Below are 26,014 nucleotides of genomic sequence, written 5' to 3' on the forward strand. Positions count from 1 at the left end.
TTTTTGCCATCTCAAATCATTCTAGCAACCAGCTAGACTGATTTATGCACAAGACTATGATTACATGTCATTGTTTCCTTTCAGATTCTGGCTCGCAGACTGTCCTCGGACAGCTGAGGCTGTCTCCTTTGCCAACCTGCTCTACAGAGAGCTGTCAGCTGTACCATACATGGCCAAGTTTGTGGTGTTTGCAAAGATGAATGAGCTGCGGGAGGGCCGCCTGCGCTGCTACTGCATGACCGACGATAAGATGGATAAAACCCTGGAACAACATGAGAACTTCACAGAGGTGGCTCGCAGCAGAGACATAGAGGTCGGTTCAGAGACGAGGGCAGTGCTTCATACTGATGTGGTAGAATTGTAGTGTAGTGTAGGTTAATGCCTGCGTCTTGTTTTGCAGGTGATGGAGGGAATGCCGCTTCACCTGGAGTGTTCAGGGAATCTGGTGCCTGTGAGGAAGGCCACTCAGCAGCCTCGCTGCTTCAGCTTCCAGGCGTTCAGAGATAACCGGCTTCCTGTCTCTGTTAAGGTATTACCATTTGGCTTTCTCTTACAGATCTTTCTACAGTTTTATATTCTTTGTCACTCACTTGTTACTCCACCATCTCTGTCTCCACTCAACATACTGTATGTACTGTATGTGCCTTCATTGTTTTCCTTGTGTCTAAAGGTGAGAGACAGCAGTAAAGAGCACACTGGATTTCTGTCTTTCCTGCGCAAGTCCACAAAGTATGAGGACAGCCAACATGTGCTCTGTAACCTCAACATTACCATGCCTCCTTGTATCAAGGTAAAGCTCTTGAAGTTACAGTAGTGTTTTTAGTTATAGTCATTTCTCTGAGATGACAGATTTGTTTGCTTGTGACTGGCAGATTGTTGGGAGTGAAGACCGGAGGCGAACTCTGACCCCGCTGGCTTTAAGAGAAAGATACAGCGCCCTAAATGAACCCGCTATGGGTATGAGGCTCTCACTCTCTCACTTGTAAATGGTGGCACCTGCTTATTTTTATTGTGATGATATGATAATATAAGGCACAGTATGATGGCATTATTTCTTCTACAGTATCAACAAGCGTTGCAATGCAGGGATAATCTCAACTTTAAATTTAACAGGATGTTAAATAGTCAGTTTTGGTCTGGTTTGTGCAGCATCAATGAGCGCCATGGAGAGGACAGAGCTGAAGATGGCTGTGATTGCCGAACAGTTGGGACTTAGCTGGGCTGGTGAGTCAACAAGAATATACTGACTCTGTTTTTATGTGTTGTAAACCATCCATATTTACCTTATGTCTGACATGCTTGCCTAGCTTGCTGCTGATTAAGTTCAACATGGCAACCAGCCAATGAAACTAATTATTTCCTGTTTTCCTGCCAAGAGCGTGAGGCTATTCTGCTTCTTCTGGATAGAGCTACTGTGAAGTAGAGTGCCATTTTAAGACTGTGTACACTAACAGGATGACTCACAGGTGAAATTATATAAATATTTCACTCACTTACCTGATCTTCTCCGTCTCATTTTCTACACAGAGTTGGCACGCGAGCTTCAGCTCAGCGTGGATGACATCAATAAGATCCGTGTGGAGAATCCTAACTCGCTGCTGGAGCAGAGCTCTGCGCTGCTCAACCTGTGGGCCACCCGCGAAGGCAAGAGGGCCAAGAGTGAGTATCTGAGGCTATAATATGTTTTTGAAAAACACTGCTGACCCTGTTTTAAGTTTGAAAACTCTTGGGTTGTGTCATACTCTGGATGGGCATAAACGGAGACCTTTGGAAATAACGACCCACTTCAGTCAGTCTTATCTGTTAGGTAGGCTTACTTACCTTTTACTAACAGTTCCACCTCATCGTCGGTCCAAGCAAATACATCCCTTTGTTGTTCTTTCTCCAGAAGTATTTTCAATTTATACATCAATGCTTTTTAACCACAGATTAACATTAGACAATCTGCTTCCTGATTACACTGGCACATGCATGCTCAGTGTATGTGAATGGTCATGTGATAAATGTTGTCATACATGTTAATATGGACGGAGATCATTTCTGATACTGAGCCTAAACGCTTGTGTGGACGGAGATCGTTTTTGTTTTAAAACGCTGTTTCAAAATGAAGACGGAGTAGTGTGGATGTAGCTTGAGATTGCTGTGAATTTCTCTCATCCCCTCATGTCTTTATTAACACCTCTTTAACCCAGTCAAAGTCAGATTGTTTGTAATGGTATTGCTGTTTTTCCTTGGAATCCCCTTCCCCTCCTTCTCTTTTTCCTTGTCTGCTTGTGTCTCTCCTTCACACATCTTTACTGCAGTGGAGAGCTTGTACGCAGCTCTGAAGAGTATTGACCGTATGGACATAGTCAACATGTTGGAGGGCCAGCCGCCTCAGCCTGTGAGACAAGGCTCCCGCGATTTCAGCAGACGTCGAAACAATGAGAGAGACAACCTCTCCCCTGGTATGACCAATGGTAAGTTCCCTCCCCAAATCCCCCACAATGCAGCCCCTTTTACATGTCCCTTTTGCGTTGACCCCGAGCCATCTTTCCAATATACATACATCATCGCACCCTAAAATCCCCTAAAGGCAAAGTAAAGTTTGTTTCCCTCTGAATTCTCTCTGTTGTCCCCATGTTTTTCTTTTTTATTCCCACGTGATGCTGTTGTGTATGAAAGCTGCCACAAACGTCAAACTTTTCCAGGACTTTACCTCAGCAACATGCAGAGGGACTCAGGACACTCCTACTGTGCTACAACCTCTGTAGTGCCTTTGGTTATACATTTATCCATCTATTCATTCAATGTGATGGGAATTAGAGTGAAGTATAGAAAAAAGTATGATTATGTGCTGAATCTCTAGAGTTTGCAAGCATCCCATTACTGAATAGCCCCTGAGCAAAACACTCCACATAGAAATAAGTAAGATATAAGTATTATTAATAGTTATACTTTTATTATTGTTGTCATTGTTATTTTGTTTTTCTCTTGTTAAATAATTAGATCAGTCAGTATTTAATTATATTAAGAGTTTTTATTGCCCATTATTAACTTAGAGGGCCTACATTTTAGAGTGATATTTTGTCTATAAAACAACACATTGTCATACATGATCATACCACATAGATCATACTGTAAGTATAGCCTAGCTTTACTGACCTTCTTACCAATTGTCAGTCCTCAGTCTTTTACTCCTTTTCCTCATGGTTTCCTTCACACATGCATACCCTACATCTTATTGACTCCGTTTTCACCTCTGGACTGGTGTGAGCTCCCCTTCTTACTGGACTGGCTTCTCCTCTCTGTATCCAGTGCAGACGATGAGTCAGTCTGACAGGTGACAGGTCCTATTCTGTGAAAACTGGAGCAATACCCAGAGATGTAACAATGCATAGAGATACGACCATGAGGGTCAAAGGGTGAAAAAGGATATGTTCAGATCACAGCTGCAGTGAATCTGATAACCGTGTATCTGTCTTGTCTGTCTATCTGTCTGGCTACCTGCCTCCCAAAGGCCGTTCCTGCTTTGACGCTCTGCGTAAAAACGTGGCGGCACTTTGAATACCTGGATATTGTGTCTTCTGCTAATCTCACAATGATCACGGCGACGGGTTTCAAGAGGTCTATAACTTACTGTCCCGATTAAGTACGTCTAATTGGAGGACCAAAACTGACGTTTTAGGCAATAAATAAAATGAGGCAATAAGGAAAATGGTCAAATAAATAAATAAATAATTAAATAAACAAAATAGGCCTATAAGTCTATAAATGCTCAAAGAAATTGAAAATAACCATCAGGTTCACATCCTTAAAATAAATATTGTGGTGGACAGTGAAGGAACAAAATACATTCATCATCATTTTCCTTAGATTTATTCATTTTCTATTAGTTTATTTATTTCTCAATTAATTTTGCAGATTAATTTATTCATTTCATATTAAACATATAGTTTGACATTTGGGAAAATATGCTAATTTCTTGCTGAAGAAGATCGATACCACTGTCATGTCTGTACGGGAAATGCGAAGCTACTGCTCCCGCAAGCAGCTGGTTAGCTTAGCTTAGCATAAAGACAGGAAACAGGAGGAAACAGCTAGCGTGGCTCTGTCCTGGCTAGCTGTTTTTGTCTGGGTGCAGTAACTTCCTGGAGTCTCTGCTGGTTTCCTGGCAAGAAGCTACTGTGTTAATTAGTGAACTTGCTGGTATGTGGATGTGTTATCTTTTGGACAGAGCTGATTCCCCCTGTTATTAGTTTTTATGCTAAGCTAAGCTAAGCAGATGCTAGCAGTAGCTTCATATTTACCAAACAAATATGAGAGTGGCTTTGATCTTCTCATTTAATCCTCTGCAACAAAAGCAAATAAGCGTATATTCCAAAATGTAGAACTGCTCCTTTAAGTCAGGTTCAGTCCTCCATATGAATTAAACCTACTTATTATAATCGAAATAGTGTTTTTTTTAACTTAAAATGTTTTACAGAAAAAGCTGACAGAATATTCGCTACAGTAGAGTAATCAGTTTTCCTGCAGCCTTATTCTATCTTTCTCTGTCTTTACCTGTCTTCCCCTCTTTTTGTCAGAACAATGTCTGCAAGATTTTACTTATCCTTTTTCCTTCATAGTTCTAGTGCACCTCTGTTGTAATTAAGCACATTTTAAAGGTGTATTCAAGATCATTTCCAGGTTAGAAAAGATTTTTAAAAAAATACAGTTGATCGTGATAGAGTAGACCTCTTCTTAGACTTTTGTAAAAGGACATTTAAATTCTCTCTGCCTGTGGCTGCATGGGGAGTAGTTTGAGTCTCTTTAGGGCTAAAGTTGAATGTCCTTTTGGGATCCCTGTTTTCATTCCCTGTGAATCTGTCCCTCTCTCTGTGTTTCTCTGGACATGTCATCTGCAGCCTAGCCGCCCTACTCTTCCTTCTTCTCACTCCTCTCCGAACTCTGACCTCATGCCAACCTCATGTTGACCTCTGACCCACATCTTTATCTTTTCTTTTTTTTTGCGAGTAGTCGTGCATTTTCTTTATTTTTGTGCTTTTGAAAACCCCACCTTTTTAATGTCCGCTCTGTGACCGATACCCCTCACACAGACTGTGTACTCAGCACCCACTGGGAGGGGGGAGGTGACCCTCGCTCTCTCTCTCGCTGTTTCTGTCTGTGACCATTACCCTACTTTATATTCCTCTTCCTCTCTTGCTGCTCTCCTTTTCTCTTTTTCCCACTCTGTCTTTTCCCTCTTTTCCCATCCCTTATTTCCCTGCCCTCCTGCCTGTCTGCATGTGCATGAGGCTGACTTTCATCGCTCATCTCTCTCTGTGTTTGCATGGACACACTGGCTTGTTGGAGATGACGGGTCAAACACTGCATTAACACTAAATGCTGCTTGACCAACAGACATGTGTTCTTGCATGGCATGTATACTGAGAATGACCTAGTCTCTCTTCCTCCTCACCGATCTTTCCCAAGGGGGGTTAAAAAAGGCCACAAACCTTTTTTTTGAACTGTGACTTGCGTTGCTCATGTATGAATGTTGTGGTTGTTCTGTATGTCACTGATTCTATGTAAACTGTCCATCCGATGGGTTATTTGTGTGAAATATATCTTTTTAATGTCTTTGTGTTGTACAAGGGTCAATTTCATATTGTTCCTCCCCTTATTGTAAATGTGCTTATTGTTTAATGTAAACTCATCAATCAGTCTGTGAGAGTGTGTGAGCGTCTTTATGTGTGTTTTAAGTTGTATACTGTAAGTCTTTGGTGTCCTCCATACACATGTGTGAGTGTATCAGTGTTAAAGTGAATGGACAAAATGAGTAAATTTCCTTTACACGTGTTTTTACCTGATCTTCACTGCTTTGCTTTTCTATGGTTGTGTGTCCATTCCCTTTATTTATTTCTTTTCCAAATCTCTTTCTATCATTCCCAAATCTTTTTACACAGAGAGAGAGGACTGACAAACTCATTATCTAATTCATGGCAAACAAAAATGCTCATTTTGTAGTTTGTGTGGTGTTACCAAAAACAGACTCATAACACAATAAGCATGGATTCACATCTTGATATAGTAAATTTAAAAACACATAGACTAACCAAACACATCAAATCCACATGATCTCATTTACTTGTAACAAAGATGTGAGCGGGTACTGACATAATAATAATAATAATAATAATGAATGCTTGTTTGAGTAGATCAGTTGATTTCTATTAAATTTAGAGTTTGTTGTAATTAGATTTAATTTATATGAAGCGATAACTATTTGCTGCAACTTATATTATAAATAAACTCAGATTTAACATGATCAAGCGTTTGCGATTGGGGCCCCTAACCTTTAAAGGAACCTGGCACCATATCTTCTGTTGTGGCCCAAATGAATGAGGAAGGATGATTTCAAACTTCTATTCAACTTTTTACTTGTCATCTTCTGTGTAGTACAAGAAGATATTTCGTCAGCAATCAAAAGTCAAAGCCAATGCTGTTTTTTAGCAGATTTATGTCTTTTAACTTACAAAGACAAATCACTATACAAAAATATACACGTATATTTATGATTGCTAGTTTCTATAGAAAAATGACAGCAGATGAGAGGCTGCGAGAGAAAGCCGAAAGTAGGACAAGAGGTCCTTCTGGCCGCTTGGTGTCACAAATATCTCCTGCACTCTCAGCAGTTCTCAACAGCAGCACTGCCAACCATGAATCAAGTTACACCCTGCAGCTCTGCACAGCTTCCTCATCACTATACAGTATACACATACAGTCTGTCTCTCTCTCGCTCTCTTTCTCTTTATCTCTCTCTCGCTCTCTGGCAGAAGGTGAACCGTCTTCTCTTCTTGCTCTTATCTACATACTGTATGCCCTGCACTACATCTCCTATTTCATCCTATGGTTAATGTATTTCCTGGTAACAAATCCTGTAGTGTTACAGACATAGTGCCACTCACACTTTGCTTTACCTACATTGCCATTCATCAAAACAAGGTAGTTGGTCATTTAGTTCAGTATGATCAAGACAAATACAAGGCAGACTCTATGTATAGTATTTTGCATTCCTCATAGTCTCTAACTGGATTTTCTTTCTTTGTGTGCAATATAAAGTTATTATCCCAATTAAAAAAAACATTCCTGATGCTGTGACATTGTGCTCTGTCATGCCAGGTCTGCCTTTACAAGAAACATATTGTTACAAAGGGTGTTCAAGACAGTTGAAGGAGTGACCTGAGTCCACAGCACATTGACAGTGTGCAGTATTACTAATTGATATAATTACACTTGAAATACTCAAATCTATGTTTGAGAGTTTGAGCAGCAACTGTGTGACTTTCACAACAGATGGAAAATCATGTCTACCGTATATGTGTTTGCATTAGTATTAGCAGGACTATAGGTTATATGTTTATTGTATATATTATAATAAATATATGTGTCAATGAAAGAGCAAGCAGCTGTGTGGTGAGCAAATGTGTGTGAGGAGAGATGAGATTGCCTGCGTGCATGCTATCCAGCCTGACAACGATATTAACCTGCCTGTTTTTTGAGTGGGTTTGAATGCATGCATATCTGAGTGTGAGTGTATGTGTGTGATAGTATGAAACAAAGTGAGTGAGTGTATTTATGGCATGTGTATGTGTGACAAAATGTGTGTCTCTACCCCAGGTTGGGGGCAGAGGCAGTAATTCCTGTCCGTCTCCCTGCAGGTGGCAGCCAGCAGAGCAGCATCAGTCACTGCTGGGTCCAAACCAAAGTGTCGGTCTCTCAGTCCGTCCGGTTGTGTCTGCTGCTGCTTCCGCTGCTGCTCTCTCCGTCAGCACTGGCTGATCGAGCTTGACAAACCCTCGTCTAAAAGCTGCCCTTGCTCTCTTGTCCTAAGCTCCTTGCACCCTTATTCTAGCTCCTATTGTCTTGGCCCTCCCCTCTCTCCTTCCCCACTCCTCTCCCATTTGTCCCTTCAGCCTCCTCTACTCCCCCCCCTAGATGCCCAGCTCCTGGGCAGGGGCACCTATCCCCTCCCGGGGTCCCGGTGCTGTGGGGGTGAGGTGGGGAGGGAGGCGGGGGGCCTGGTGTCAGTGTGCCTCTCTCTGTCTCGCTCCAGGTTATGGGCTCGCGCAGGACGAGCTTCTCTCACCGGCCTCCATGCAGTACAGCCTGCCCTCCCCGCTGGGCGCTGAGCCTTACTGGCAAGAAGTCTCCAGTCTGGACTGTGCTCCCATTGCCACCACAGAAGAAGACACCCTCATGGAGATGTCTGATGTGCAGGTGTGGCCCTCAGGCAACAGCCCGTCCCTGGTGCCTGTGGAGGACTCTTCGCTGGAGTGCAGCAATGCTGACGATTCAGAAGGTCTGCTGGGGCTGCCGTATGGAAGTCTGGGTCGGCCGGCTAGTCAGGCCAGCGTACCCAGCGGAGGGGGTGGGGTGCTGAGTGGCTCCATTGAGCTGCCCGAAGACGATTCAGAGATGGGCGTTGACTCACTCAGCACTGCCACGCCAGCCTCACTTGGGGGCACCATCGCTGGGATCAATCTTAACGGGCTGAACAATGGTCAGGGGTCAGAGGCAAGTTCGGAGGTATCAGCAGTTACCAGTACGACTGGTGGAGGTGGAGCTGGAGGAGGAGGAGGAGGAGAAGGAGGGACGGGCTCAGAGGAAGGGCTTTCTCTTGTTGCAGGACAGCAAAGGGTGTATGCTCGGCTGAGTGAGTCACCTGGTCTGAGCTGTGTTGCAGACCGAAATGGAGACAGGTGAGTCAGACCTCTGTCTGCCTCTCAGGTGACAAAGTCAAAATCACACCAACAAAACAATAGATCTGTGCTTACATCTTATTAATCTTTATTGCATGTCAGTGGATGTCAGTGGTGAACTGGAGTTTTGTTTTGTTGTTTTTGTTTTCTTGCGGAGGAAGTGGCCGTTAAAGGGATGTGATCAGTTGTTTTACTATCCTCGGAGTAAGCACGTACAGTATGTGTACCATCTCCACATTGATCCGTTCTCTCCTTCCAGGTCAGGTAATGGTGGAAACGGAGGCGGTGGAGGCTCTTTCCTTTCCTACCTGCAGGAACAGTCAGGCCCGGGGTGGATCCCTGTCACGGACCCTACACAGGCCTGGGTGGGCAGTCAGCCTAAGCCCAGGCAGGCCATGGACACCATGATATCATCAGTATGTAACGCCGTAGATGGAGACCAGTCCCACATATCCCAGGAGGCCTTGCTCCAGCCTGTGAGGGACATGGGGCACTCGGAGATCTTACGGGGGCACTTCAGGGGTACCCAGCCATTTGAGAAGGGTTTGGGCTTCCCACACAGAGTACCAGAGCTGAGGGCCTGGGACGATGTGCGCCTGAAGGGCCAGGTGAGTGTGTTTGCTCTTCCCATGAAAAATAAAAGGGACGTTTGTTTGACAAGAAATCAGTCGTACAGATATCAAACTATAGGGACTGATAATAGCATAGGCTTTAACTGTAGTCATGCAAAGCCAACAAACTTCAACATTTAACAAATCAGCATTAGATTATTAATGATAGATCCTAGAAACACACACACACACACACACACACACACACACAGAAACACACAGGGTCAAGGGCCCAAGATGGGCACAAACAGTCCTGCCAAATATAGCAAGCATTCTCACTGTCCCACTCGTGTTACAGGATCCGCCCCACCCTAGTCATTTCCACGTGTTAACTTTTTGGCACAACACCACCACATCAAACTGTAAAGGACAATGTCAGGCTTGAAACTGTGAGAGAGCAGTAATAGACAATTGCTTTAGGCCCTTTGTGGGCTTGCTTTTGTATGTGGTTCATACTGGTGAGAAAAGAGCCTTTTAGCTTTTGTAGTGTTTAAATGCAGTGTTGCAGTGCTGCATAATAGTGTCTGCATAGTGAGGCTTTTGAGGAAATGTGTCTACTAGGCTGTGTGGATGAGAAAATAGTTTATAGTTAAAGTCCCTGAAGGAAGTCAGGGGACAGGTTTCTTACTTCATACAATACTCTTACAACAGCATACAGAACCACACTAGAGAAGCCAGAGGTATTTAAAGACCACAGATCACATGATCAGAAAGAGAGAGAGGTGGGAAAAGAAGCCTCCCAAGGTTGCTTTAGCTTGGATTTAATGCCATTGAGTGGGTTCTCCTGACCTGACAGTAGGAACGAGAAGGAATAGAGACCCGAGGCATCGGCCCACTGCCCCAGCTAATGGAGGACGGACATAAACTGAAAGACAAACAACCAAACAGCGAATGAACCGGTGACAGAAGGCCGCAGGCTGCAGCTGTTGCCTTTTCCGTCAGCTGAGAGAGGCACTGCATTGGAAACAGGAGTCACTGAAGACTTGAGGGAGTGTATTGATTGTTGTTGATTTGCTGGGGATCAAAGCGGGGTGATGTGGGCCCTGGTGACAGAACTCCTCTTCAGCTTCGTGCTGCTGGCTTTCCTGGTCATCAGCTGTCAGAATGTCCTCCACATTGCCAGCGGCTCTGTGCGGTCCGTGCTCACCTACATACACGCTCAGCTGGACCGTGAGCTCGGTGAGGTCGACGGAGTGGCCGATGAAGAGGAAAACGTCACCACCAGAGTGGTCCGCCGCAGAGTCATCTTTAAGGTACAGAGAGGGGGGACAGAGGACAGTCACGCAGAAATTTGAAGAAAGGATTGGAAAACAACAATAAGGAGATAGATGGAGAAAATAGTGTTTGGTGAAAGGCTATAGGAAGCAGTGTATCTGGAGTGATACAGGATAGGTTTGTGCTAATAGGGGTACATGATTTGACTGTGTTTACTGCGCTAGAGTGGAGTGGGTGTGACAAAAGTGTGGCAGTAAGGATTAACTAAGGACACTGTGTACAATCACAAAACCTGAATTGAATCAATACGATAATAATTCTTCCTCTAACAATTTGATTTTGTTAAATTACCATGAAATTGCTGAGCAAATGTGGCTAAATGTATCTTCTGCTGTAATGGATGTAAATAGACTGGCTTGGGCTCAACAAGTTTGGACTCCAGTTCTATTAAAAATCCTTATGGACACTTCCTACTGTATCTTAGACTCTGTCCATGCTAACACAAGTGTTGACAAGTTTTATTCAGGTCTGCACAGGCTGGACTGACCCTTGTCCTCGCTTCTCCAGCTGTAGGAATGTCTTTAAGATTATAAATAGGTCTGTAGACACGCTGCTAATTATTAGGGCCTATAACAGCATTGTCATGACTTTCATGAACTGTAAATGTAAATGTCGCTTAGAAACTTCCAACTGTTAGATTTACATGCTTCCACAAACAACCCTCTAACCTTCACCAATCTGTCGTTCATCTGCTTCTCTGTGTTTCCAATTAGTGGTGGCGTTTACGGCATGCAGTGCCAGCTATTTTAACATGCATTAGGACCATCATTTATTCCTGAGATTACTTAACTTTTCATATTTTGGGAATTCATATATTGTAGCAGTTACACTAAAATGTAAGTTTCAGTACTTTCAAGGAGAAGGAAGGACAGTTAATGGTTTCTTAAAAAATAAAACATGAATTAAGGGTACAAATGCTTTTCTGTCCACAGGGCGATGAGGTTGAAGATCTTCCTGAGGATCATGTAAGCGAGGAACAGTTCACGGACGAACATGGAAACATTGTCACAAAAAAGGTCAGCCATTGCAACATGTTTTCATACTGTATTCTTAAACTGGGGTCCAGTAATTGTTTTCACTTATGTCATTGTCACATACTCACCAGCATCTCTCCACATAATTATTAAACTTCACATTACACTATGTCTATACACACTATACACTGTATGTCCCTAAAAAATAGATATTTTTACACACATTTCTTTTATATTTCACCAACTGTCTTTTCACTGCCTTATTCCCACTCTCTGCCTCCATCCATCACTCTCTCCCACCCTCCTGTGTACATGTGTGTTTACGTGATAGATTGTGCGTAAGGTTGTGCGCAGAGGGAAGGGTTCAGGTGAGGAGGGAGTTCAGGAGTTGAGCCTGGAGGGTTCTCTGCAGGACGCCAACGAGCTGGAGGTTGATGCTGAGCAGTTCATGAGCTACGCCATCCTGGGCCGGGACAGCAGCAAGGTGGGCTTCTGATCTGCAGACAGCTGACCATCTGATGAGCGCCTGTTTGATTTAAAGTCATGTAGTAGCTAGTTTATAGTGATAGTAACAGGGGACTCGTGCTGAATCATGTACTGCAGTGAGCTTGAAAGTCTCATCACATCGTGGTTTCTTGGGCATATCCTGACAGTCGTTAAGTAGCTTAACCTGCATGAGCTCCAGTACAAAAAACACAGTTTGTGTGTGTGTGTGTGTGTGTGTGTGTGTGTGTGTGTGTGTGTGTGTGTGTCTGTGTGTGTCTGTGCGTGTGTGTATTTAAGTGTTTGAGTGCAAAAGGAAAAGGATGAGTAGAAACAGAGATAATGGAGTGTGGAGGGTAAGAAGGAAAGGCAAGTGAGGTCTGCACGTGAAGAAAGGGAGATGAAACAAATTTACAGTACAGAAAGAAGGTGAAGTGATAACGACACAACATTGAATTAATGTAAATGTTAAGTTTTCCCTAAATGTACTCAAATACTTCAGGATTACACAATGTCACGTTTATCTTTTACTGCCATCATGGTGAAGAGACTTGAAAAAGGTACTGTGTGTGTGTGTGTGTGTGTGTGTGTGTGTGTGTGTGTGTGTGTGTGTGTGTGTGTGTGTGTCCTCATGATCTTAAGAGCTATAGTTTTTGATATGTGTAGGTCCTAAATCCTAAGTGAGGATTGAGTGCAAAGTTTGGTTGGTTAATTGTTTGATTGCTGACCTTCTGTTACATTAATCTCCACCTAAATATTATTACCTCATGTTCATCTTCTGCATGCAGGAGGAACAAATGAATCCACTTTGCTCTGGTGCTGTTATTGCTCACAGTTCACCGAACCATTCAGGTTTTCATCATTTTAGTCATCACTAAGAAGCGCCTACACTTTGTTTCTTGCATATTAATGACTGAATTCATTGTGGCTCCTTACAGTGGCTATATTTTTCCATTCTGTCCCCATCAGTTATCTCAATGACTGACTCTTGTCTTTTCTGCATTCATTAAAGTTTAAGGTCCTACAACTTTGACTGTGTGCTGTGTCACTCAAACCTTTTCTGTATCAGAGCTGGGTCAAATTTTATTTACAATATTATATTTTTTTTACTTTACCCACATGAAGTAGCAGAGGATTGGGGTTTAACACATTAAGACAATTGAGATTATTAGGGTGTCACTTTGTGTGTCAACATGTATTGTCTTATGTGGTCAAATCCCATCCATCTGAATATCAAGAAATCAATTTGACACAGGTCTTCTCTGATCCCAAAGATTTTAGATGTTTCTGATGCCCTCTTATCTTTAACTGTCTTTCCAACTGCCATCCATCACTTCTGTCCTTGCTTGACTGTTTATACATGATTTCTTTTTCTTTTTTTTCTCCCTCTTTTTTCCTTCCTTCACATATTTGTTACTCACATTTCTATTACATCTCCTCTGTTGTTTTTCCTGTTTTTCTGTCCTCTCTTTCCTTGTGGCACTATTTCCTTCCTCTGTTGTGCCATTTCTGTTTCCCTTCCTCGTCTTTTTCTTCCTGTCACGTGTCCTTTATTTCACATCCCCTTACTAATGTTTCCTCAACCTCTTGTTCGGCTCCTGTCATCCTACCTCTTCTCAATCCTCGCACCTCTTCTGCCGCCAACCCCTTCCCCCCTGATGTAGCCCGATACTGTGGATGTGAAGAAAGGTGCTCAGATAGTGAAATGTGCCAGTCTGCGGAGAGTTAAGCAGTGAGGCAGAGTGAGTGCTGCGTCCCCGCAGGTACGGGACTGACCCACAGCGCCTCGTCTGACCTGTGGGCTAGACCATTTAATCCAGTCTCTCTGGATTAAATGCATCTGAATGTACCTTTAATTCAATACTAATGATATGTCATGTGATGCTGGTACAGATCTTCAGTTTGACAAGTGGTTAAAATTATAAATGAATCCAAAAAAGAAGAAAAAAAGATTTATGCCTGTCATTCTTAATAATTATATATAATAATTTTTGCCCACAAAGTACAAAAATATAATAAAAGTCTCAGAAAAAGGGAGCATTCCACGACAAACATTTTTAAGTTAATACATAATTGATTTTGATGTTCAGAGTTTTAGTCAGCATTAATGCAGATGTGATACTTAATGCCCCAATAATTTCCTTTTAACATATCTATTTCTTCCAGGTTTTACAACCTGAACAATAGAAACTCAGACTGCTTGCCTTCTGCAAAATGCTTTGTCACGTTTACTTAAGATGTATGGAGTTATATTTGTGAGTAATAGCAAATGCGCCACAAAATTTATTGGGCACAGAATTGCTTAAATTAAATAATTCTTTGTGTGATATCAACTTCTCTTCAATATGTAATTTATGTACGTGGAAAAAATACGCTTCTGTTTACTCAATATAACGCCATACTGACGAACAAAAAACAAAACTTTACTGCAAATAGATCATTATTGTTTTCCTATAAATTATATCAGACCAATTTATTTCTTCGTGCATGTTCTGACAAGCTGGAAAAAGGGTTGGCACAGTGTGCACTCAGCAAAACAACCAAACAAAAAGGATCTTGTAAAGTAACAGCTCTCAAGGTCAAAGCTGCAAGGCCAGTTGTCCTGTGAATGCTATGTGTGTGTGTGTGTGTGTGTGTGTGTGTGTGTGTGTGTGTGTGTTCGTGCGTGCGTGCGTGCGTGCGTGCGTGCCTGTGACTTGCCCTTTCTAACGCAAAGGCCATGACATTCCTGAGATTACTAAAATTTCAAGCGACTCACTACTGAATGTTAAACCACTTTTGCCAACCATTTTTGCTTGAATGCTTCTGCCAAACTAATGTACTGTTTTATTGAGTGTTACAATGACTGACATTATATGAGCTATATATATTAGAGTGGACACTTTAGCCAAGGCAATTTTAAAGACTGCATATACTCACATTTGCATTGACTTACTGCAGCTTGCATGTCTGCTCTGTAGATTCCTGGTGAGTTGTAGCTAAATCAGTGTTTCTGTCTCTCCACAGAGCTCTCCACAGGATTCAACCCCTTCACCAAAACCATCCTACATGGACACATGACCAGCAGCAGCTGACAGGAGGAAGAACACATAAAAAGGCAAACAGACCATGACAACCATAAATGGTTGCCGACTATCAGCACGCACCGGAAGAGAAGGATACGGATTTACTTGTAGTTTTTATTACCTTTTTTTTTTTTTTTTTTTTTTAAAGAAACCGTGGAAAAAAAAACATGTACTATTAGGCTAGAAGCATGATTTCGTATAAAACAAAAACCGCGAAAAAAAAAAAAAAAAAAAAAAAAACTAGCAACCAAAACGTGCTTCCTGTAATCTGTATCAGCATGAGTGACTGCTGCCGCATGGCCTGTCTTTAACTACAAATACTGAGGGAATATAAGGGTGGGTAAAAGGGTGGGAGGGATGGGGAGGACACACTGCTGTATGGGACAGGGATGCAATGTAGGGTATGGTCATTACTAGCCTGTTTTCTAAACCAACGGGGAAAAGTCTATGAGTCAAATTTAAGAAAAGGGAAGACTAAAATACTGAGAATTACATAATCTCTAGGCAACAGGTTACTCCTCCCTGCCACACTCTTCCAGCTAGGAGCATCACAAACTAGTTTAAACCTGTCCCAGTGCTCTCAAAGTCCAGTAAAGCTACAATTATCACCCAAGGATATCAGTGTTGTACATAATATCGTATGCACTAAAATGCTCTACGTGACTGTGTGTTACGTGTGTTATTTATGTTATAAGATCCCTATGCGATGTCACTATTGCTGCTGTTTCAGGTACATAAGAAAATTCTCCCTGTTTTTCGTTTGGTTCGTTCGGTCCTGAACCTATATATTATTCTATATATCTTTAGATCTTTGTGTGTACAAGAACATGCAAATGTGTTGCTCTGCTTGTTTTTAAAATGTCGGATTTTTGTGTGTCAGGTTGTTTGTTTCTTTGTGCTTTTCATGTGCTTTCACCCCTTACTTTTGACATGTCAAACTGTAGAGGGCAGACATACTGTAAGTCGTTTACTGTACTGTGGGTTTTTGAGCTTTGGGAGGCTGGTTTCTGCAGTGAACATGCCTCCCTGCCTTTCCCTCAGAGTGGTTTGCCTTGTGGAGAGGGTGACAAAGAGATATATGATGAGTGACAGATTAACCTACTCTACTATCCCAATCCTCTGCCTTTTCTTGTCCCCAGTGTGCTGTATATCCTCATGAGGTTTCTGTTAATCAGATGTCTGTCTGAGCCAAAATTCCAATACCCTCAATATTCCCTTACCTCTTACCTCTCACCCCTGCAGTCAGCCTCTCAGAGTAGATGTAGCAGTCCTGTTCACCTCCAACAGGGGGCAGGATCCCACTTCAGCTCGTAGCAGTATCCGTTTGACCTCATTGTGCAGTATATGACACTACCACACATAAGGTGCACTTATAGACCATCTTACCACCACCCCCAGAAGATGTCACTTGATGAGAGTACAGTAGCTGAAATGCTGGTAATAATGTAGCACTGGTTTGACTGGGTAAAAGATGAAGAGTAAGCTGGAGAAAGGAAAGTGTCGCGTCGAGGGCCGAGGACGTGTTGAGTTTTGATGTTTGTCGCCTTGGCAATTGTTTGGAGTGTAGCAAAGACAGTCAGTCACCAATCACTGTGATGAGAAACTGTAATACTGACCCGCAACTGTGAGCCTGACCCTTCCCAAAGCGTGTCTCTCGTTTCACTCCTTTCTTTAGTGTTCTGTCTTTTTTGTCATGATTTACTGTCTTATCTGTACTGCAGAATAAGCAATAACTGCTTACAAAAGGAAAGGATTGTTTGTGTGAGTGTGTTTGAGTGTATTTTTGTGATAGAGGATTTTAGGGTCATAGTTTGTGTTCTTCCTAAACTCTGGCTTTCAATCTGTTAATCTTAGCTTTAGGCTACTCCTCACTCCACTCAGAAATGATGTCAGTACATTTAGTATCCCACGTTTCATCACTTTGCCTCTCTAGAAGAAAAACTATTAAGTTTTACACTAAGATTGGGCAAATATTGGTATGACCAGCCATCCCATCTGCAAAGTGCCCAGTGTCTGTTTTTGTTACTCATCAGGGAATGTAGGTTGTTTATTCATAGCTTTTAAACATTCATTCATATGCACCTTGAAAGAAATCCTATTGTGTGTGTGTGTGTGTGTGTGTGTGTGTGTGTGTGTGTGTGTGTGTGTGTGTGGGTGTGGGTGTGGGTGTGATTTTAATATCACATATTCAGTCCTGGATATTGGAACATGTCAAAGTTGTGATAATATTACAAATGGACAAAGAGCAGAGGCTCTCAGATTAAAACTCTAATTCACATATTTTTTTAAAGTTGATTTACCTCAATAAGCGTGCCATCTTACATTATATCAATTATATGCATTTATTTCAAACATTACATTAGACATTGAATGCTTTATTATGTCGCAAAAACGTTGCAATAATCACATCATGTTTTAGTACGGCTTCACAGCCAGAGATGATGAATGTAAAGTCTTGTTATAAAGTAGTCACCTGTGTGGGCTCTGTACTTTAGTAGATGATAGGATATTCACTCTGTTGTTTCAACTCAGTATCTGCTGTTGATCATCAACATTCATTACAAACATACATAGAATTCATTGAAGAGGAGAGATTTAAAGAGAAGCCTCAAATAGGTTGTGGACGTTTTAACAACTCTTTATCAGATATTATTTCTATTTTATTATCTTTTCTAATAACTTCAAAAAATTAGATGTCAATAAAGATTACACAGCAGTGTAATAATGTATGACCCCTTATGTCATAGCATACGATTTGCTCTATAAGGGCTCATAATTATGGTATGCTTGGGTTGGTTGCTGAAGCAGGGTCTGTTTATAAATCCACTGCTGATGTCAGAGTTGGAGCGAGGGGAGGGGGTCTGATGAAAAGACAATAAGAAGAAGATTTTGAAGTTAGGTGGCTTAGTAATTCCGACGGCTAGTCAAGATGACAAGCATTTTTCCTCAACACAACCCACCCCTAATCTATTTCTGCCCTCTTAACCAAATATAAGACTAAGCCGATTCTATAAGGCTTCCACATGGTCACAGTTTGAATGCAGTTTGAAAGGAGTCCACCTAAGTGCAAGCAGAGGGAGGAGTAGGTACATCACAGAAATTAACAATGGAAAGCCCTGCACTGAGGGACCACTGAGATGATGCCATGCACAAAGTTCATGCAAAAATATTAACTGTTGCAAAAACTAGAGAACACATGTATATTCCTTTAGAATGGATTGAAGACATTAACGCAATAGCATATTACTCAATACTAAGGAATGCAACTGCGCACATGCACAGAAAATGTTTTTAACATAAAAGGCTATATATATGAAATATATGAAAATATATATATATATTTACTTAGAATGCTATGCACCCTTACTTGTCAACTGGGATTCTAGTTATGTTATGGATGTACTTTTAGCATCATACAGCTGTAGCTACCAAGAGACTGTTGAGTTCTGGGTAATGCCTGCAACCTGGGGATAAAATAGGGTTCTTGTGGGTATTTTAACCTGTTTTGTTTGCTTTTTTTATTGTTATGGAGAGTAAAACATGAATTTAAAATATACACGTAAAAGCCTTTTAATCCAATAAAATCCGAGGACATCTATTGACAAATTACTCTGTACACCAGCTCAACATTTACAAAATTAATAAAGAAATGAAATGTCTTTGTGTATAGTGTGTATACTTTTGTGTGAGTCACTTGATAAACATGCTTCCCCAGGCCTGTTCCTGTGCATACTGCTGTTATGAACATTATTACATCTTATTAGACTTTCACCAAAGAACCAAATGTTTAACATAATGGTCTATTTTAAACTCTGCAAAAGCATATCAATAGACAAATGAATGCGCCAGTGGCAAGACCCTTTTTGTCTGTAAAAAAAAAAAAATTTAAAATAAGATGAGTAATTTATCCATTTTCAGTATCCATTGAATAAATGCAGTCCTGCAAAACTAGCAGTGATTCCTTTTGTTTGCCATAGGTTACGGCTAGAATTAAACTGGTAGTTCATCTAGCAAGGTCATAATCTGTTGAATGTATCCTATAGCCTAATTTGTCTTATATTACCTTCCAGATTTTTTTATATGATGATGTGGATCTATTAGAAAACAGTTGAACTGTATAGTACAGTCATTGCACAGGCATTATGTGCCAGTAGGGGGCGGAATGAGTTAATTTTTGTCCAGCTCGGGCAGTATTTTCCCCGCAGCCTCAGCCTGTCTCTGCAGCCTGTGTGTTGTTTGTGTGCATGCTAGAGGGTGAGTGAAAGCAGAGGAACGTGTACCTGGGTCCTTTTAAAGAAAGAACCTGTACACAAGTGTGTGAGACTGCATGTTGTAATGTGACGATACTACATTTCATCATTTGCACTTATGAACAAGAGGTATTTATTTTTATTTATCCGAAAGTAGCCATTCTGTTGAGCCAAATACAAGCGCGGTGTGGCTTTGTTGTTTTGTAAAACTAAGACTTTATGCTTGGTTCGTGCTATTTAGTTAGCTAGTTTTAGTTATTATAGTTGAGACAAGATGTCCACTGACTGCCAGAAGACCACTGCCAAGGCCATCCCGTCGACCAGGAGGGTGACCATTAATGACGCGGCGCACATGCCCCACGACTACTCCACTACTCCCGGAGGGACCCTGTTCAGCACGACCCCGGGTGGTGCGTACTGTTGTTATACATCGACTTTTATGTGCCGAAGAGAGATGCTGTTACCCACCGTCATACATGATTTATACTCGTATCAACTAAAACGCTGTATTGCCTGCAGTGAGTGCAGGAAACGCTCAGGCTAACTCCATGAGGTCTGCTGCTGTCAAACGCCACTGTGCAGAACCAGCTGCTAGCTATGCTCAAGCTAGCTGCTAACGCTAGCTAGCAAGTGTGGTTGAAAACAGGAGGCACAGATTGTTAGATCTGAGCCAATAAACTAATTGTGATCCTAGGCATGTGGGTGGTATAAACTCATACCGCTGCTTTCTAATTAAATGTGAGACGTGTTTTCAGTGTTTGTGGGTTTTATCAGCTGATCTTTGAACATTAGCTATGTTACTGTCCTGTAATGCTTGTGGTGGTCATACGTCACCGACAACTAAAGCTGTGATTGGTGCTTACCAATGTGCGCTCACTAACTTGTGGTAATTTTTTTTTGAGATTCAGATTCTCTATAACATATAAATAGTACAACAAAGTGCACATCTAAAAAGTCAACCAGTTGGAATATTGCCATTATCACGATATTAATTTCATCATATCATGATATTCAAAATGATACCGGTGTTATCGTGAACGATATGATATGACACACACCTACACTGCACACCTGCTTGAATATGATGGATGACTGATCCACTAATGCATGTGCGACCTCAGTGTTCTGTCTGAACTGAGGCAGTGCTCCATTTCTGATCATCCTGATCAGTCATCCTTCTATTTTTCTGCCTCTTCACACAAAAGGTACCAGGATCATCTACGACCGAAAGTTCCTGCTGGGGTGTCGCAGCTCTCCCGTGGCCAAGACTCCTCCAAAAGGTCTGCCCAAAATTCCAGGGGTGACAAGTCCTCCCTCCAAAGACACCATTGAGAAGGCCCATAATGGAGAACTACTGAACAACAGTATTACTGCACCTGATAGCAGCAACACTGGTATGTTCACACCCATAGATATAAAACTATAGATGTGACCTGACGTCATAACTAATGGGATAGCCGTCCGCCATCTTACCTGGGTACTGTTTACAATTGCCACCTACGGGTAGAAACTTTATTATCAGTTGTGCAGCATCTGTTGCATTACCAAAAAGACCAACGTGACTAGGGAGGCTTCACAGATGTCAGTATAGAGTAAATTTGAGATTTATTTTTTTCAACTAAAATGGCTAAAAGGTCAGCGAACTATGTAACTTTACTGTTAGCTACCAACAGACCAGCTGCGTTCTAAGTCAGTTATTGCTGTGTGCTAGCTCTCAACAGCATTCATCTGTTAGCTAAACAGATATTTATGACCAAGCAAACATTGTTTTGTTAGCTACGCTAAAAGTAACGTTTAGTTACTTTAACGTTATAACAAAGTTAATGATAATACCCTAACATTTGACTGCTAATTAAGCAGCTGATTCCGTGCCAATCAAGTGTAAACATACAACGTGAGTAACAACAAGGAGCAGTGCTTGTCTTCACTCCTAAATCCTGTTTCATAATATCTCCAGAACTATCCAGCCAGGTGCGTTACAATCTACACAAACAGTGATTCCCAGGCAAATCAACCCAACAATAACGTTAACCACATGACAGCAACACAGAACACTAACGTCGACCACACAATCAGCCGAGGGTGTCGCACTGAACATGATGTTTACCACATCTACATTAACTAACCCAAAATTAGCTGCCTTCTGCAATCAGTCATCATATATAAACATCACTTGTTGTCATCTTACCTCATGCCTTAACATGATTTTCCTTTCAGTAAAGTAAATAAAACATAATCCATGTCTTGATCAGGTAAAGTAATCCAGTTTGTACTTCAGCAGTTCAGGTAAACTTCCCGCGATTTCTCCGCATTATCACCGTAAACTTGATATCCAAAACGAGAATGAAAGAGAATGAGACGAGTCCATGAGGAGTTGTGCTGAAGACATTGGCCTTCCCAAACAAAACTTTATCAACAAAAACAACTTCTCATTTACAGTTAGAAGACTCTTCATCCTGTCATCAAAACAAGGACTTAGGTTTATGGGAAATGAATGTGGTCTTATAAATTAGTTATATATTATGTACAATTTATGACAATAATAAATATACTAATACAGTAAGTTGTTTGTTTCTTGTGTGTCTGGTTGTAATTACCTGCCTATGACATCAATACTGAATCTATTTAGGATAAAACATATTGTTTAATGTTTATTAGCCATTCAGAATAGCAAAGAAGTGATTACTTATTAAGCTCAGGCAAAAATTAAAAAAAATAAATTATTGTCTGGAATATAAATGCAAAATTATTAGATTATCTTCATGATTGAAAACATACATTTGTTCTCTTGGAGCTATAATAATCAAAATTCTACCAAAATCTTTGTTTTTGGTTTCTAGACAGGCAGAGTTGTCTTACAATCATTACTTTGAATAAATGTATGTTGATGTATTGGTAAAAAAAATATAAGGATTATAAAGACAACATGAGCCTCTTTCCCCATATGTTCCAATTGAAGCAATTGTAAAACTTAGCCCAGGTAAGATGGCCGCCATATGGTTCCATCCTGGAATGGCAAGTCAGAATTACATATCACATCTATTGTTTAATATATATGTTCACCCTCAGACAAACATCACAGGGCGGCCCTTGCTTTTAAAGTGAAGGATTCAGACCTGGATTCAAATGTAAATTAATGTAGCCACTGAAAACTACAGCACTAATGGATCCTTCATGTTTTTATTATCAGATCATAAAACTGTTTTCACATAGCTGCCATTCTCTGTCTTGGGTGATAGAAGCCAGTTTGAGGTTTCAACAAGGAGGTCATTCTTGCCATTTCATTTCACTTTATTGTTCAGCCTGAGATTGTGTCCCTGTTAGCTGATTTCTGTTTAGGAGGGATTCGTAATTTTGCCTCAACTGATCAGTAGCTAGTGATGTATCCGTCCTGTCAACATCATTTTCAGTTGAAACAGAAGCTGAGGTTGCAGTTGCATGGAGCAGTTAACATTTTAAACATGTTGATTTTAGAGTTGTTACTTCTAGAAGTTGTCTTGTAGCAACCTGAACAGCTACATCATTCTTATCTACGCGTGTCAACATTTTCTTGGCAATTTTTCCTTTTTGCAATTTTTTCTGCTGATGGCACAAGAAGATGACTTCTCCATTCTGAACTCTGAAGCTCTGATTGGATAGGTTGTTTCTCCATGTGGGGAAACGACCATCAAAGAGCACACCACCAGACCTAATTTAATTCCTGAAAAACATTTATGACATGGGCAGCGATTCAGAGGTCTGGAACCCAGCTAAGGCCTGATATGTTTCCTGATATGATTTCCTATTCATTTGTGGCTTTTTTTATTCTTAAATGGACTGACTGAGTACTTACAAAAGAAGTTGCAGTCGATCAGAACTAAACATTCATTTAAAATGTATTCATATGTATTTGAGTTGTTATCAAAAGATAGAAACATATCTGAAGGCATTTAAAAAAAAAAACAGTTGTTGATTCTTTGAGTACCTTGTCAAATTAAACATGCTTCATTGCTTCTTTAGGTATCAATCACCCTATGGTGAACTCTTGCCCTGGTCACTGCCAGATGTTTTTGACAATATATTACCAGCTAGTTATAGAAGTCCTCCAGTCTTCCTGAAATATTACTTTGAGTTAAATATGATATCCAACTGTTAAAGATGTATCCTAATATAGCAAAACATTTGGTGTTTGGTTACTGCAATATGTCTTCTTTTTTTTTGTCAAGGTGATGACTCACAGTTTGAAATGGACATCTAGGAGGACCTGGAACGAGTGTTAAGATGTCAGACTTACCAACAAGAAGCTGTGAGGAGCACCTTCTTATTTCCCATCATCCGTTCCAATAAGACGGAGGTTCGCCTTCAGTATCTCCAGTGTCTTAGTGTTTTAAAGTCTGTCTTTATCAGTATCATTTGCTTGTTTTGCCAAGAACAAATCTGTAATGAAACTTTGTCTGTCATCTTCAAGGCTTAAACCTGATTTATGTATGACGAGGTGTGCCTTCCTCTAGTGGCTGCAAGTTTAAAATCAACCCTGAGAAGTACTTAACACCAACAAAGCCTCATCCCTAAGAACTGGTATAAGTTAATGAAAATTAAGATCAGTAGGGAAAAAGAAAAAATTGTTTGCCGAATTTAAACCATTCCAAAAGGGTTTTTAACTTGATGTGCTTTATTTCCACACAGTTCCTGACACCTCTGTTCAGATATTGCCTTGAAATGTTTAAGATACAGTATAATTTGTCGACCGTGCTCTTAAAAAAAGGGTATTCACCTGAAGTGTCATACAGGGAATGTAAAACATAATTGTGTTGATTACATTTTTGAAACAGATTTTCACACGGTTTGTAGGATGACAAAGCATTAAAGCACACCATTAAAACAAACACTCTTTTTGTCATTTGTATTCTATAGTATGCATTGATTGTGTGCTCTTAGAAAGTCCTGTTCCCATCATGTCAGTGAATTGTATTTTTACAATAATCAGGGTAATATGTTCATCGGTTCACTGGTCTGAATACACATTTCTCTTGGACAGTGCCATCCGACAGAACAAAAAGCTGTTTGTTATTTCTGCGATGTAAAGATTTGATGACCACAACTGAGTTGTTAGCAGTTTGCTTATTTAAAGTAAGTGAAAAGTGAATATACAATTTGAAATGATACTGAATCTTGACTGTTACATGTTGCACTTCCTGTGCTCCCCTGATTCGGCACAGTCATATCAGAGGAATTCCTTAAGGAGCTCACAGGCAACTGATAACCTCAGTCAGTGGACTGTATAAAGAGAGGTCAATATACAACTGTACATAGCTGGGAGAAACTCCCTCCTCCCTAAGAGCTAGATGGGGTCATCCAACATTTCCATTCCACCACTGTTGCTGGCCCCTTGTTGCTTCACTGTGCCTAAGTTTTGCTATAGGTTCATTCTGAAGTGGCTGACCAGGCTTTCCCTTTTGATGAGTATATTATATAAATGCTTCTAAATAATGGATGTTCCAGGACGACTCTGGCATTATTGCACTGAACTATTCAGTATTGCTCGGCCGCTGTGCCTCTGTTGCGTCTCAAAGTTTTGCAAAAGATGTGCAGGTCAGGTGGAATTGGACAATAACATATACACAGATGTCATGTCAGAAGTATCTGTTCATTGGTCTATTCAGTAAATGCCAAACAGGACGTTTTGTAGCAGAAAGGAAGACACACTGTAGATCCACTAATTTGAACTCTGCTACTAAGAAGTAGCACAAGTTTGAGGAATACAAGTTTTTGACAGGGCCTATTACATCAGTTTTGATTAGTAATCATTCCTGGTAAAGTAAGAGTGCAATTGCCTGACCACCAGGGTGTTTTAGACAAAAAAGTTTGTTCAGGATGGAATAAATGTGTGAGAACTGACACATGATTTAGAGGTGATGACATCAAGCTCCCACTACTTGTGTAATGTGTTTTCTGGACACTTGTAAAAGTGTCAAAGTTCCACATCAGCTTCATTATTGCAAATGGTCTGTGCTGAATATGGTTATTGTTTAACTTATTAGTATAAAAAATAGATTGGATGCTTTACTGTTGTTTAATTGAGCATAAATAAGCACACATAACCACTCGTGAAGCCTGCAGCTCTCTGGCATCATCACTGGCGAGACCATTGTAAGACAAAACATCAAGTGAATACAACTGAAAGATGTGAGAGAACTAGACTTGTCTGGTCTTGTCCTGGTTGAAAGTGTGGATTGAACAGTTTCAGCTGATCAGTTCCAGTCCACCCTGTCTTTCCTCCACAGTAGCTTCAGCATCCAGACGTTGACTCTTTCCATTCCCTCATTGCGCTTGGGGTCTATCTCCCCTTGTCACCTCTGCTTCCTGGCACCCCGCCCCCTCTCCAAAATAAACAAGTGCTACTTCTTTTCTCTCCCCCATTGACCCATCCTTCAATATACTTTTTGTGTTGTTCCACTCGGCCTGCCTGTTTGATCACAATCAACAAAAGAAGCCTGGCCAGAAAGGGCACTAATGACCTCTGATGATGTGTGTAGTGTAAAGGCCCAAAGATGTGGATTGGAGGCGAGGAAGGCAAATACACTAAAATGTTAGCTGGTCACAAGTCAGAGGACAAGTGGAATTAAGATGTAAATGAGTATCTACAAGCAGGTT

At 41.0% G+C, this 26,014-nt stretch overlaps 2 protein-coding genes across 21 annotated transcripts in view; both read left to right on the forward strand.

The window, feature by feature from the left end:
- Window positions 1-18,790, forward strand: part of ank1a (ankyrin 1, erythrocytic a) — a 109,086-nt gene extending 90,296 nt beyond the window's left edge. For 12 of the 20 annotated variants that reach the window (XM_035992932.1, XM_035992949.1, XM_035992961.1 and 9 more), the window contains 13 exons: window positions 85-313; window positions 401-529; window positions 671-790; window positions 873-957; window positions 1,150-1,224; window positions 1,528-1,659; window positions 2,304-2,459; window positions 8,078-8,723; window positions 8,983-9,331; window positions 11,542-11,625; window positions 11,915-12,067; window positions 13,731-13,829; window positions 15,073-18,790. In XM_035992932.1, the coding sequence (XP_035848825.1) occupies window positions 85-313; window positions 401-529; window positions 671-790; window positions 873-957; window positions 1,150-1,224; window positions 1,528-1,659; window positions 2,304-2,459; window positions 8,078-8,723; window positions 8,983-9,331; window positions 11,542-11,625; window positions 11,915-12,067; window positions 13,731-13,802 (2,230 nt within the window). In that variant the 3' untranslated portion in view covers window positions 13,803-13,829; window positions 15,073-18,790. Of the gene's footprint in view, window positions 1-84; window positions 314-400; window positions 530-670; window positions 791-872; window positions 958-1,149; window positions 1,225-1,527; window positions 1,660-2,303; window positions 2,460-8,077; window positions 8,724-8,982; window positions 9,332-9,472; window positions 10,588-11,541; window positions 11,626-11,914; window positions 12,306-13,730; window positions 13,830-15,072 lie in introns of those variants that run through there. The other 8 variants (XM_035992928.1, XM_035992970.1, XM_035992980.1 and 5 more) reach the window with 8 other exon arrangements.
- A 547-nt stretch (window positions 18,791-19,337) lies between these two features.
- Window positions 19,338-24,246, forward strand: LOC116056767 (eukaryotic translation initiation factor 4E-binding protein 1-like). Its single transcript, XM_031309090.2, has 3 exons — window positions 19,338-19,791; window positions 20,587-20,775; window positions 23,587-24,246. Exons 1-3 carry the CDS (start codon window positions 19,656-19,658, stop codon window positions 23,616-23,618), a joined length of 357 nt encoding a protein of 118 aa, XP_031164950.1. The 5' UTR covers window positions 19,338-19,655; the 3' UTR covers window positions 23,619-24,246.
- The last annotated feature ends 1,768 nt before the right edge of the window (window positions 24,247-26,014 follow it).

Source organism: Sander lucioperca, chromosome 2 (assembly GCF_008315115.2).
Source record: "Sander lucioperca isolate FBNREF2018 chromosome 2, SLUC_FBN_1.2, whole genome shotgun sequence".
Classification (NCBI taxonomy): domain Eukaryota; kingdom Metazoa; phylum Chordata; class Actinopteri; order Perciformes; family Percidae; genus Sander; species Sander lucioperca.